Source organism: Rhinoraja longicauda, chromosome 15, assembly GCF_053455715.1.
Source record: "Rhinoraja longicauda isolate Sanriku21f chromosome 15, sRhiLon1.1, whole genome shotgun sequence".
In the NCBI taxonomy this organism is placed as follows: domain Eukaryota; kingdom Metazoa; phylum Chordata; class Chondrichthyes; order Rajiformes; family Arhynchobatidae; genus Rhinoraja; species Rhinoraja longicauda.
Genome location: NC_135967.1, coordinates 31966201 through 31978994, shown reverse-complemented (window position 1 = coordinate 31978994; position 12794 = coordinate 31966201). Strand labels below are relative to the sequence as shown.

The following is a 12794-nucleotide window of genomic DNA, read 5'->3' as shown; positions in this document are numbered from 1 at the left end:
TTTCAAGGCAGTGTCTTTATTGGCTCAGCCATTTATGGGGATGAAAGGACACAGGTTATTGTTGCTGCTTGCTGATCATGATAAGTATTAGATTTTGGCTACTTGACATGAGTGTTTTTAAGTTTGCTTGACAAGAATGCTTACTTATTTTTCAGGTCTTCAGACTGTTGGTGTTTTCCGAGTTGGAAGTTCTAAAAAAAGAGTTCGACAGGTAAAATAAAATCACATCGACCAAATCTAACGAATTGAATTTTTTTAAAAAATGCTCCAGATTAATCTTTTCTACGCAGCTGCACCCTTATGTAATTGGGCGATATTAGCTCATGGATAACTTTATCAAGAGTGAAGAACTCACATTTCATTGTTTTTCCATCATTACTGAGATTTATAAGGTCAGTAATCCTTTCTGCCTCTCCAAGCTGGCTCTTTCCCTGTTTCTGAGTGGACAAGGCATGACATTCAAGGTGTCTTCTGATGACTGCAGGGCACCGTTCATATCCCTTTGTTCAGGCAATATTTAACAGTAAATATAGTTGCGAATCAATACATATTATCCAGACAGCATCATAATCCCATCATCACATTAGCTCATGGTGCCTCTACGAACCAAAGGCAGCCTGAGCAGATAGCTACAGGAAGAATGGTGAAATGTTTGCTATGAACAGGATAATGATGCAGGATTTTTAACATTGTCCCCTTTAAAAAGCATGTTAAACTGGCGTGTATTATGCAATTAGATGTACGTGAATGCATTCTTAATGGTATTGGGGAAGTCTGTGCCACTGTTGCACCATCGTCATCACCTGTGCATGGTTGGAGATGATACATCTCAACAGCAGTGAAGTATGGTTCTTCTGCTTTGTCTCAAAAATAATGTTGATCAGAATAAGAATAAGGCAAATGCTTTGTTATGTCACTGGTTCCTTTGTTATCACGTGTACCAGGGTACAGTGAAATTATTTTGTTTGCATGCAAATCAAGAGATTATTGCCATACATAAGTATAATGCATAGAACCAGCCCATTGAGTCTATATGCAAGAGCTACCAGGTTTTGGCACCATTTTACAGTCCCAACTGCAGGCGGCCATAAAGGCCCGTTGCAGCCGCGGCTTCCATCAGGTCATCCTGAAAACCATCGTCTTTCTCCTTGCTCGGCCATTTTCAGGAACCATCTTGCCCCAGGGGCACCTCCTGCAGCCGACCTTCAGGTTGAGAAAGGTGAGACCCCCCCCCACCTTCATGATGGTCCTCCACACTCTCATCGACCGTTGATGGCGGGCCGACCCGAGGCATCGCCGCCGCCAAGGCCCCAACATCACCAAGGCTTCACCGCTGCTGCCGCTTCACCGCCGCCGAGACCTCACCGCCGTCGACGCCCTACTTCACACCTCCGTGGTGCTGACCCAGGCCCCAGCCGCGGGCTCCACCGATCGCTTCGCCAACCCGCGAGGCACCGGCCGGGCCCTGACCCAGGCTTCCATGAGGCATCAAGACCGCGGCGCCTCGATAAAGACCTCTGGCCGCATTCCCAGTCCACATCCGCGGGCCGTTGGGAAACCTTCTGCCTGCGCGGCCCGTCGGGAACAATATTGCATGAAGGACTCGATTTAGTTTTAATCCCAGTTTATACATGTTTCCTGTTCAATAATCACCCAGTGATAATTTGCACGAACAGGTATGACTTCAAATTTGTTTTGTCATGCATTTGTATTGTTAAATCAATATCAATTTGTATTGATCATGCCATCAATAATAGGGGTAGATTGTAAAGAAAGAATCCAGATTTTATTTTTAACTGAATCACGTGAGAATTAAAATATTATCCGATACAGAAATGTAACTATTCACAGAAGTAATTCATTGAAAGGCGACAGACTGGCCATTCGGAGCTTTGAAGCAGAAGTGTTTTGGAAGAAATCGTGTCATGATATTGAAGCAAACGGGTGAATATTTAATCTGTAACATGTTTGTGTTTTCCAGCTGCGAGATGAATTTGATCAAGGTCTGGAAGTGATTTTGGATGAAGAACACAGTGTCCACGATGTAGCAGCTCTACTGAAAGAGTTCCTGCGGGACATGCCAGATCCACTTCTCTCCAGAGAGCTCTACACAGCCTTCATCAATACCATGTGTAAGCACAGACCCACCCACCAGCTCCGTTTCTTTATTCTCTCATGGAATGAAATGTTGCAAGCAAGGTTATCAATCAATGGCTATTCCTAATTAGTCTGAAGAAGGTGGCGTGAAACAAAGCAGTCTTGTAGAGGACTCCAATGGTTTGTTGGCGGAAGGCATTTCCGGGTTTAGATTCAGTGATGATGAAGGAACCGTGATGTATTTCTAGGTCAGGATTGTTTGTGACTTAGTGATGATGAGAATCCCAGGGGCACTCTGCGATAAATTGGAAAGTGCTGTCCAAAAAGTCACGGTGAGTCGCTGCAGTGCTTTGTCCAGATGGTTCATAGTGCAGCCATAGTGCAGCAAGTACTAGAGGAAGCAAGTGTTTTAGGTTGCTGTATGGGTTACAAATCAATTGGACTGCACAGGTCTAGGCAGTATCACATTTCTTGACTGTTGTGTTGCTGGAGTTAGATTAAGGCAAACAGAGGGAATTCCAACCTTGCTGACAATTGAAATGTCTTGGAAGAATAAGCAAGTGAGCCACTTGCTCAGAATATCCAGCCTCTAGTTGTTGTTGCAACCTCCATAGTTATGTCACTGGTCCCATTGGGTTTTGGGTCAATGTGATCCCTTTCCAGGGTCCCGGACCCCTCCTCACATCCTCCTCAGCTTCTAGCCTTGGTCTCTACCTCCACCATCCCCTCCCCTGCACCCCAATCACCCACCAGCTCCCAACTCCACCCGCCCCCTCCCCTACTGGATCCATCTCCCCATCACCCCTCTCCTCACCCTGTACTATCTATCGCCTTCCAATCACTGCTTCAACCCCCTCCTCCCCTCGTTACACTCGCTACCTCTCTCTATACTCTCAGTCCTGATGCAGAATCTAAACCTAAAACGTCAACTACCCCTCTACCTGTGCAAATGCTGCCTGACCTGTTGAGTTTATTTTTTGCTCTAGATTAAAGGATGAGAGTTTTTTGCTCCAGATTAGAGGATGAGAGGGGATCTTGTAAGGATGAGAGGGGCTCTTATAGAGATGTATAAAATTATAAAAGGACTGGACAAGCTAGATGCACGAAAAATGTTCCCAATGTTGGAGGAGTCCAGAACCAGGGGCCACATTCTAAGAATAAAGGGGAAGTCATTTAAAACTGAGGTGAGAAGAAACTTTTTCACCCAGAGATTTGTGGAATTCTCTGCCACAGAAGGCAGTGGAGGCCAATTCACTGGATGAATTTAAAAGAGATTTAGATAGAGCTCCAGGGCTAATGGAATCAAGGGATATGGGGAGAAGGCAGGCACAGGTTACTGATTGTGGATGATCAGCCATGATCACAATGAAGGGCGGTGCTGGCTCGAATGGCCAAATGGCCTTCTAGTGCACCTATTTTCTATGTTTTTATGTTTCTATTACAACAAATTTATGTTACTAGGTGAATTGGGCAAAGGTAATGCTATCAAAGGAGATAGTCAGACTATCTTGCCGTTATAGAAAGTCATTCTATTTTTCTCCTGTGGCAAAATTGTTTCTTGTCACTGAGAGGTGACCAGGATTCGTTGCCTGCAGCCATGGATTGTTTCAATTTGCTGTAAAGATGAAATGTTGAACGTTGTACAGACGTCAGTATGTGTCCACGTCTGGCCTTGGAGTTCCGATCAAGTACAGTACACTTTGATCAATATCCTTGAGTTTGGAAAACCCATTGCCTTGAGTTTTTCTTATCTTGTTAGTTCCATGTGATTTATTAAATTGTCATATACGTATGTATATATATATATATATGTATGTGTATATAATCAACTCTTGAAGGCAGAGCTAAAAAATAAATAACTAAAACTGCTATTAAAATGAATCACTACACTATCAAACTTTACACTGAAATTCGGATCATGTCTAGTTTGGCTGTGGTGCTTACATTCTTTTGTGACAAATAGCATGTCGAGACTGTTTAAGTGACACTCTTCTAAGTTTGGAGCTAAATTATAAAGGAGTTTGCTTTTAATTATCACAGCTCAGAAGCAATTTACCTTCTTTTCATAATTGGCTTTACTAACCCACATCTGCTGCCTACATTGACTATCTTGTAATCCAATTGCAAAACGCAAGAATCACTAAATGTTGAACTTTAATCTTAGTTTAGTTAGTTTAGTTTATTGTCAAGTAAAGGGTGGTGGGTGGATGGAACAAACTGCCAGAGGAGGTAGTTGAGGCTGGGACTATCCCAACATTTAGTGTGGGAAGTTGGGCTGAAGGGCCTGTTTCCACACTGTATCACTCTATGATTCTATGACTCTAAGTGTACCAAGGTACAGTGAAAAACGTTTTTGTTGCATGCTACACAGTCAACGGAAAGATCATACGTGATTATAATCAAGCTCTCCACAGTGTACTGATGCTGGTTAAAGGGAGTAATGTTTCGTGCAAGGTAAAGTTCAATTAAAGATACTCCGACGGTCTCCAATGAGGTAGATGGTAGGTCAGGACTGCTCTCTAGTTGGTGATAGGATGGTTCAGTTGTCTGATAACAGCTGGGAAGAATTTGGAGGTATGCGTTTTCACACTTCTTTACCTTTTGCCTGATGGGAGAAGGGAGACGTGGGAGTGACCGGGGTCACACTGGTCCTTGATTCTGCTGTTGGCCCTGCCGAGGCAGCGTAAAATGTAGATGGAGTCAATGGAAGGGCAGTTGGTTTGCATGATGGTTTGGGCTGCGTCCACAATTCTGTGTAATTTCTTGTCGTCGTGGGTGGAACTGTTTTATCAGGATGCATCTGATAAAATACTTTGTATGGTTCATCTACAGACGTTGGTGAGACTTGTTGGGGACATGCCAAATTTCCTAATCATTTTAAGGAAGTGATTTCTTGACTATTGCTTCAATATGGCTGGTCCAGGACAAGTTGTTAGTGATATTTACTCCTATGAGCTTCAAACGTTTTATTATCTCTACTTAGGCGCTGTCAATGTACAATAGAATGTGTACTATTTCACTTCCTGAAGTTGATCACAATCCTCTTAGTCTTGTTGACATTGAGGTTGTTGTCTTGGCACCAGGTTACGAGATTCTCATTCTCCTTCCTGTACTCCATCTCATCATTAATTGATATCCAGCCCACCACAGTGGTGTCATCAGCAAATTTGTAAATTGAGTTGGATTTGTATTGGGCTGCACAGTTGTGGATGTATAAGGAGTAAAGAAGGGGGCTGAGAATGCCTACTTTCGGGGAACAAGTTGAAGATTATGGTAGAGAATGATTTGTTCTCTATCCTCACTGAATATGGTCTGTTGGTCAGGAAGTCGAGGATCCAATTACAGAGGTGAGTGCTGACTCTAAGTTCCATGAGTTTGGAGATGAGCATGGATGGGATAGTGGTATTGAAAGCAGAGCTGTTGTCAATGAATAGAAGTCTGACGAAGGTGTCTCTCTTATCCAGGTTTTCCAGGGATGAGTGTAGGGTCAGGGAGATGGCATCAGCCATGGACCTGTAGTGATGGTAGATGAACTGCAGTGGGTCAAGGTTGCTTGGTAGACTGGATTTAATATGTTCCATAACCAGCCTCTCAAAGTACTTCATGATGGTGGTTGTCAAGGCCACTGAACGATAATCGTCAAGGCATGAGATCTTGATTTCCGTGAGATTTTTCATAAGATCGAGCACAATTGCTTCCTCGATGCTCTGTGAGCTGATAGGCTTTGGAACAGGTTCAGGTTTACCACCTTCTGAAGAAAAATCAATGATTTGATTCGGAAAGTAGGTTTTATCACGTTGAAAATTATATACAATGAGGCTTTGCAATGGGCCAGAAGGAATATATTGTTTGGTATCAGTAGTAGAATGCATCATATTTTTAACTTTAAAAATGCCTTACATAATGATACTAGCAATTAAATGCCAGTTTTACAACAAAAAAAATCAATGCATTGGAAAACTTTGGAGGCGATTGCATGTAAAAGCCTACTAATTATAACGAAATTGTAAGTCTCAAAGTAATCCTTAAACATCCAAAAAAAAAGATGATATTGATTATTTTGTTAGAAACAGATAAAAGAGATTTTAATGAGGTGCTTATTTAGAGTGGCATAGACACTGGTCTAGTGGGGTGCAGTGAACTACTTTTGATTGGAGTGATCCGTGCTATGTTGCTCTGAACTGGCCCTCATTGATCAACTGGGAGTCAATCTTGCAGAGGAGGGCTGTGGCTCAGAACAACATCAAGAGGAATAATGTAGTCCATTGGACATCAGAAGAGCCAGTACAATAGTAACTCGATCCTTAAGTGCTACCTAAGCTTATGACAGATTTCAGCATTTTCTTTTTTTATTATTGTATTTCATGCATTCCTTATCAACACTGAATCATTTTTAATGGATATTTTTCCTGGAATAGTTTTTGAATCACCTCTTCAAGCCAATCCAGTTGATGCTAATCCCCAACTGGAATGCTTGATGGAACAGTGCAATACAATATCACAGTCTGCATCTGAGCCACGTTGTACCTGACTGGGGGGCTTTATACCGACTGCTCAGAATGGTGACGTGTGAAGCTGACATATCCCCAGTGATAAATGAGCGTTCACTACGTGGCCCATCCTGTTAAAAAAATACACAATTAAATCACAAATGGGAATTTGATTCGGTCCAAGCAGCAATCTGGAAGGTAAATTAATGACGTGCTTTGTTTTCAGAGGAATTTAAAGCACATTCAAGTTTGTGATTCCTGGTTTGATTAATAGGATGTCAACAAAGGCTTCTCCAACATCACAAAACCCTGACTTCTCCTTGTTTTTTCTCCTATAGCGATGAATCACAAGAAACAGCTCTCCACCCTCCAGCTGCTGATTTATCTGTTACCCCCGTGCAACTGTGACACTCTGCTCCGACTGCTGGAGTTGCTGTCAAAGGTTGCCAGCCACGCCCAGGACTCAGTTGGCGAAGGTGGACAAGAGGTAATGACGGCTTTAATTTCAACACTATTTGCTCAGAGAGAAAAAATAAGTACATCCAACAGCCAAATCCCTGTGTCCTGGCTGACACTCCTCTTTCAGCTGTTGCTACTAAAAGCAGATTAACTGCTCGTTCATCTTGTTGGTGCCTATTGAGCTTTCTTTGGCAGTGTATTAGCTGCCACGCTTCCTAGTCTAGTAGTCAATTGAAAATCACTCGCTATACAAGCCGATTTGGAGTCTTAGACGCATTGTGCACAGACATAGTCCTTTCAGCTGGACTCCTCCATGCCAACCAAGATGCCCCATCAAAGCGAGTCTCATTTGCCAATGTTTGGCCTATATTTCTCTAAACCTTTCCTATCCACTTACCTGCCCAAATCTATTTTTCAATGCTATCATGGCACTTACCTCACCTGTCCCCTCAGGCAGCTCATTCCATGTACCCACACCACTCCGAGTGAAAAAGTTGTTCCTTAGTTTCCTATTAAATCTTTTCCCTCACCTTAAACCACTGTCCTCTGGTTCTTGACTTGGATATTCTTGGATGAAGGTACTGGTATCTTACCTGAAAGGATCAGCTAAGTGCAAAGTAATCCTGTTTATGTCCATCATTTATCAGGCAACACAAATGTACTTATGGAATCAAACATGTCCACTCCCGGAATTTGGATTTCAAATACAACACTGAATCCCACTGAAGCTTAAGGAGAGGGGTGAATCGGTTTTGCATGTGGAAGTGTAGAAACAGAAAAGGCAGTGGTAAAGATTGCTTCCATCTAGGTTATAGAGAAGTGCATGAACAGCTTAAATTTATAAAGATAAAGAAGAAATGTATTGGATGAAGGGGTTTCAGGAGATGCTTAGCAGTTAATGAAAGAAGATTGTGATTATGGTTGCTCTCCAAGATTGTGCAGAAGTACTGGATGACTTTAATTCAATAGGTCATGTCATTGACTGGGCTGATGGAAAGACAGACAATTAAGCAATTGCTGGATTGTTGTTATGGCTGAGAAGGCCAGAGGAAGGTATTTTTTTAAAGGAGCAAGAAAAAATGACTTAAACAAAAAAACTGATGCACAGGGAAAAGGTAACAGGTTTGAATAGAAACAAGGGCAGCGCAGTGGCATAACGGGAGAGTTGCTGTCTTAGAGCGCAAGTGACCTGGGTTCACTCATGACTATCAATGTTAGATAAAGCTCTAGGGGCTAGTGGAATCAAGGGATATGGGGAGAAGGCAAGCACAGGTTACTGATTGTGGATGATCAGCCATGGTCACAATGAATGGTGGTGCTGGTTCAAAGGGCCAAATGGCCTCCTCCTGCACCTATTTTCTATGTTTCTATGCTGTCTGTATGGAGTTTCTATATTCTCCCCATGACCACGTGGGTTTTCCCCGGGTGCTCCAGTTTCCTCCCACACTCCAAAGACATACAGGTTTGTCAGTCAATTGGCTTCGGTAAAAATGTTGATTGTTCCAAGTGTGTAGGATAGTGCTGGGGTACGGGGATCGCTGGTCGGTGCGGACTCGGTCGGCTGAAGGGTCTGTTTTTATGCTGTATCTCTAAACTAAACAAATCTAAACTAAACAAGGAATGTAGGGAAGGCAATTGAGGCAGTGTTAAGACACAGCATTATAATGACTGCAAACTAAATGGTAACACGTCTACAGTAATTGGTAAAAGATAAATTCAGAATTAATATCAAGAAGTTAGTCAAATAGAGCATAATTGAAAAATGAGATTAATTTCCAGTCGTGGTTGGCAGTCATGGGAAGAACTGGAAATAACCTTGTGCGAGTGTGGGCATTCTATGAAAATGTACGGGAGAAGCATATCTGTTTTCTGGGTTGCATATCTGGGTTGGGCGCCTACTTTAAAAGTAATCGCTGATGGCCATAAACATCGTGAAATTCCCACGCTTACCTGACCATCAAACTGTCGTCTCCAATCTACCTGTGAAATGTCCTGACGGTAAATAAATTAGTTAAACACAAGTATTTTATGGTATCTTCAAATTACTTTATTTAATTTAATATTACGTGCTTCTAAAAATGCATCTGCGACAACCTAGCAAACCTGGGGACAGCATGCGACAGCGCCCGCAATAAGCAACGATACCTGGCGACAAGCCAGCTGTCACTGAGAAATTTCAATCCGGTTCATTTCTCAGCGACGCGCTGAGATCCACTACGATTATTTGAAGACTCCTCACGAACATGCCAGTGTCACTCCGGCAAACTGTTGGCGACAGCCTAGTCACCGGCAGTCGGCTTAAAATCACCTAAGTGGGGCAGGCCCTTTCCTTTGTGACCAGCTTAGATTAAAAAACTTCAGCCAGAGCAGCAGCAATCTCTTTCCCTGCCTCTCATAGCAGCATGGGATAAATCTCATCGGATCCTGGGGATTTTTCTACCTTTAATCCTCTTAGGATTTGAGTACTTCGTCTTTACTTATGGAGATTTGCATCAAAAATTTCACTTCCCCATTTGCTGTTCTCCAATTAAAAAGTCAATTTCCTTTGTGAATACCATAGCGGGGAAAGACAACGTAACAAACCCTTGCAAGCAAAATAAATCCAACATTGTAGACAATTGCATCAGATGTATATATCAATTAATTATGGACCTCCTGCCCATCATAGTTCATCCAGTTTATCTGTGTGGATGCACAATGTTTGATGAATCATCTTTCCAGTACACTGTGAGGTTTGAAGAATAGTCAATTGCTTCTGTTTCTCTTTAGGTGACTGGAAACAAAATGACGTCTCCCAATCTGGCCACCATCTTTGGCCCAAACCTCCTTCACAGAGAGAATGTTTCTGACAAAGACTACAGTATGCAGGCAGTTGAAGTAGAGGAGAGCTCAGCCGTCATTGGTGTGGTCCAAAAAATGATAGATAACTACAAAAACCTGTTCACCGTGAGTATGGCGTAAAATAGTCCAACTCTTTTGTGAATTTGCTGCCTTTTCCAAAGGCATTATTTATTTTATTGCAGGACAATTTCATGGAAAACTGTTGGTACTTTGCTCAAGATGCTTCTTTTAAAATTAGGCTGCAATGTTTTATTCCCATTCTCTAGCAAATGAGTCTAATAAGTGCCAGGAGATATATAACCACGAGTCCATGTTTCCCTGCTGCACCCCTGTTTCCCCACCACAACCACAACCACAGGCAATTAGAAAAAGGGTTCTACTTGCATTATCACTTCACTTCTGACAATGTTAGCTGGACTTGCATTCAGCAATTGCCAATGAAGCTAGTACAATCCTTGCATTTAACTCATTTTGATCAGAAGGACAAACGATAGGACTAAAACGGTAAGGAGCTATTTTTTTCCCCCCTCAAATTCACAGGCAACTGAAGATAGACATCAGCCCAAAGGCCTCTCAGTCTTTAATGCTGTCTGGCTGGCTTTCTGCCGTGGCTACTGGGTGTCGGCCACATAAGAAACATTTGAGTTGAGTTATATTTGGACCATGCTCAGGAACATTAAAAATAGTGAATTTCAGGGTAATAATAAAGCTTGCAAGGTACACAGTGTGGAAGGGGAAACATTTGTACTTTAGGTGTTTTTAAGGGATAGGGGATGTGACTTATGCTAGTTCCATTGTTTCAATTTCCTCCATCTGGATTTAGACCTGGCACCAGATAAGCAAGACTTATTGTTTTCAAATACTATTTTCATAGCACATTGTTTTCTGGTGAAGTGCATATGATTGCTAAAATAATCCATGTTTGTGAAACAGATGCCACTAATGTTTATCCAAGAAAAGCAAAAACAAATAATTGCCAGAGTGAATTAGCAAGATTACGGCAGGGTTCCTTAGAACTGTTCACTGCTCGAGTAGCTCACAAGTTGCAATTGTGTCTGTGAACACACAGCAGCAGATGGCTGCAGAGGAAGGTTGGCCCAGAAGTACAGATAGTCTTGAGAAACAATGTCAAATCTGGGTTTTCCGTTGTTAATAGTAAAGTTGATATGAACAGATTCAGCCCAAGCCGAGCTCAGGCTAACAGGGTATTCTCTAAAAAGATTTAACTCCTGAGAAGGTTTTAAATGCTATTAATGGTTTAAAAAATGATGTTGCTGCTGGCCTGAATGGTGTATCTCTGGATAGGATTCGTAAAATGGACATCATTGTGTTAACTGGACTGTATTCTTCCTGGATACAATGTGGCAAAATGCCAGCTAGTGTCAGGAATTGTTGCCTGCAGCCTAGGGGACAATCTAGGGACAGTCTCCGACAGTGTAAGGCAGCAATTCTATCACTGATGAGGCTGCCTGTCCAGCTGAGCTACTCCAGCATTTTGTGCCTATCATCGGTTTAAATCAGCATCTGCAGTTCCTTCCTACAACTCTATCACAGTGTCTCCCCAATATTTTTTTTGTCTTGAGCAGACCACTCGTGCTCAGTTAATTCCAGGTGAAATATTGCCACTTGAGAAGGCTGATCAGGTATTTTTGGCCCTAATCCATGTCACTGCATCTGACCCTTGCACAGCATCTGATGGACTGGAAATGGTCACATCTTTACCCTCTTTGGTCTTCTTCATCAGTCAGAGTATTGAGTCTAGAAGTTTGAAGGTCATGTTGCAGTTGTATAAGACGTTGGTGAGAATATTGTGTTCAGTTCTGGGCACCATGTTATAGGAAAGATATTGTCAAGCTTGAAAGGGTTCAGAAGATTTACGAGGATGTTGCCAGGACTAGAGGGTGTGAGCTATAGGGAGAGGTTGTGTAGGCTGGGTCTCTATTCCATGGAGTGCAGGAGTGAGAGAGATCTTCTTGAGGAGTACATAATCATGAGAGGAATAGATCGGGTAGATGCACAGAGTCTTTTGCCCAGAGTAGGGGAATCGAGGACCAGAGGACATAGGTTCAAGATGAAGGGGAAAAGATTTAATAGGAATCTGAGGGGTAACTTTTCACACAAAGGGTGGTGGGTGTGTGGAACAAGCTGCCAGAGGAGGTAGTTGAGGCTGGGACTATCCCATCATTTAAGAAACAGTTAGACAGGTACATGGATAGGACAGGTTTGGAGGGATATGGACCAAGCGCAGGCAAGTGGGACTAGTGTAGCTGGGACATTGTTGGCCAGTGTGAGCGAGTTGGGCCGAGGGGCCTGTTTCCACATGTATCATTCTATGACTCTATGACTCTCGATTGAAATTGGGCCTCTGACATCAGGAGAATGGCTGCTGCATGACGAAGCCATGCAAAAAAAACAAAGAGTATATCACACTCCTATCCTACCATCGAGAGAACAACGAGAGAACAGTCCTGAGCTACTATCTACCTTATAGGAGACCCTTGAACTACCTATGATCGTACTTTACTAGACTTTATCTTGCCCTAAATGTCATTCAAGTTTACTCACTTTATCATGTCTCTGTACACTATGGATGACTCGATTGTAATCATGCATTGTCTTGCCACTGACTGGTGATCACGTAACAAAAACTATTCAATGTACTTCGGTACATTGACAATAAATGAAACAAACTCAAACTTACTGAAATCCCCAAAGAGACATGAATTAAAGGATCTCCATTCTGACTTCGATGTTTTGATCACAGCATCTGATGGACATTTTGATCATTTTAATAATAATTTGATGTTCCTTACCAGTCCCATATTTCTTTTCTAAAATAATATTTGTATGCACAGGCAATGACCCATGTTTAATTAAATTGACTGTTATCATGTTTGCAAACGGCAA

General features: G+C 42.3%; 1 protein-coding gene across 2 annotated transcripts in view; it reads left to right on the top strand.

The window, feature by feature from the left end:
• The window catches only part of LOC144600626 (rho GTPase-activating protein 6-like), a 185536-nt gene that overhangs the window by 151728 nt on the left and 21014 nt on the right, over positions 1–12794 (top strand). For both annotated transcript variants that reach the window (XM_078412440.1, XM_078412441.1), the window contains exons 6-9: positions 156–211; positions 1982–2132; positions 6926–7074; positions 9816–9992. In XM_078412440.1, coding sequence (XP_078268566.1) covers positions 156–211; positions 1982–2132; positions 6926–7074; positions 9816–9992 — 533 coding nt within the window. The remainder of the gene's footprint in view (positions 1–155; positions 212–1981; positions 2133–6925; positions 7075–9815; positions 9993–12794) is intronic.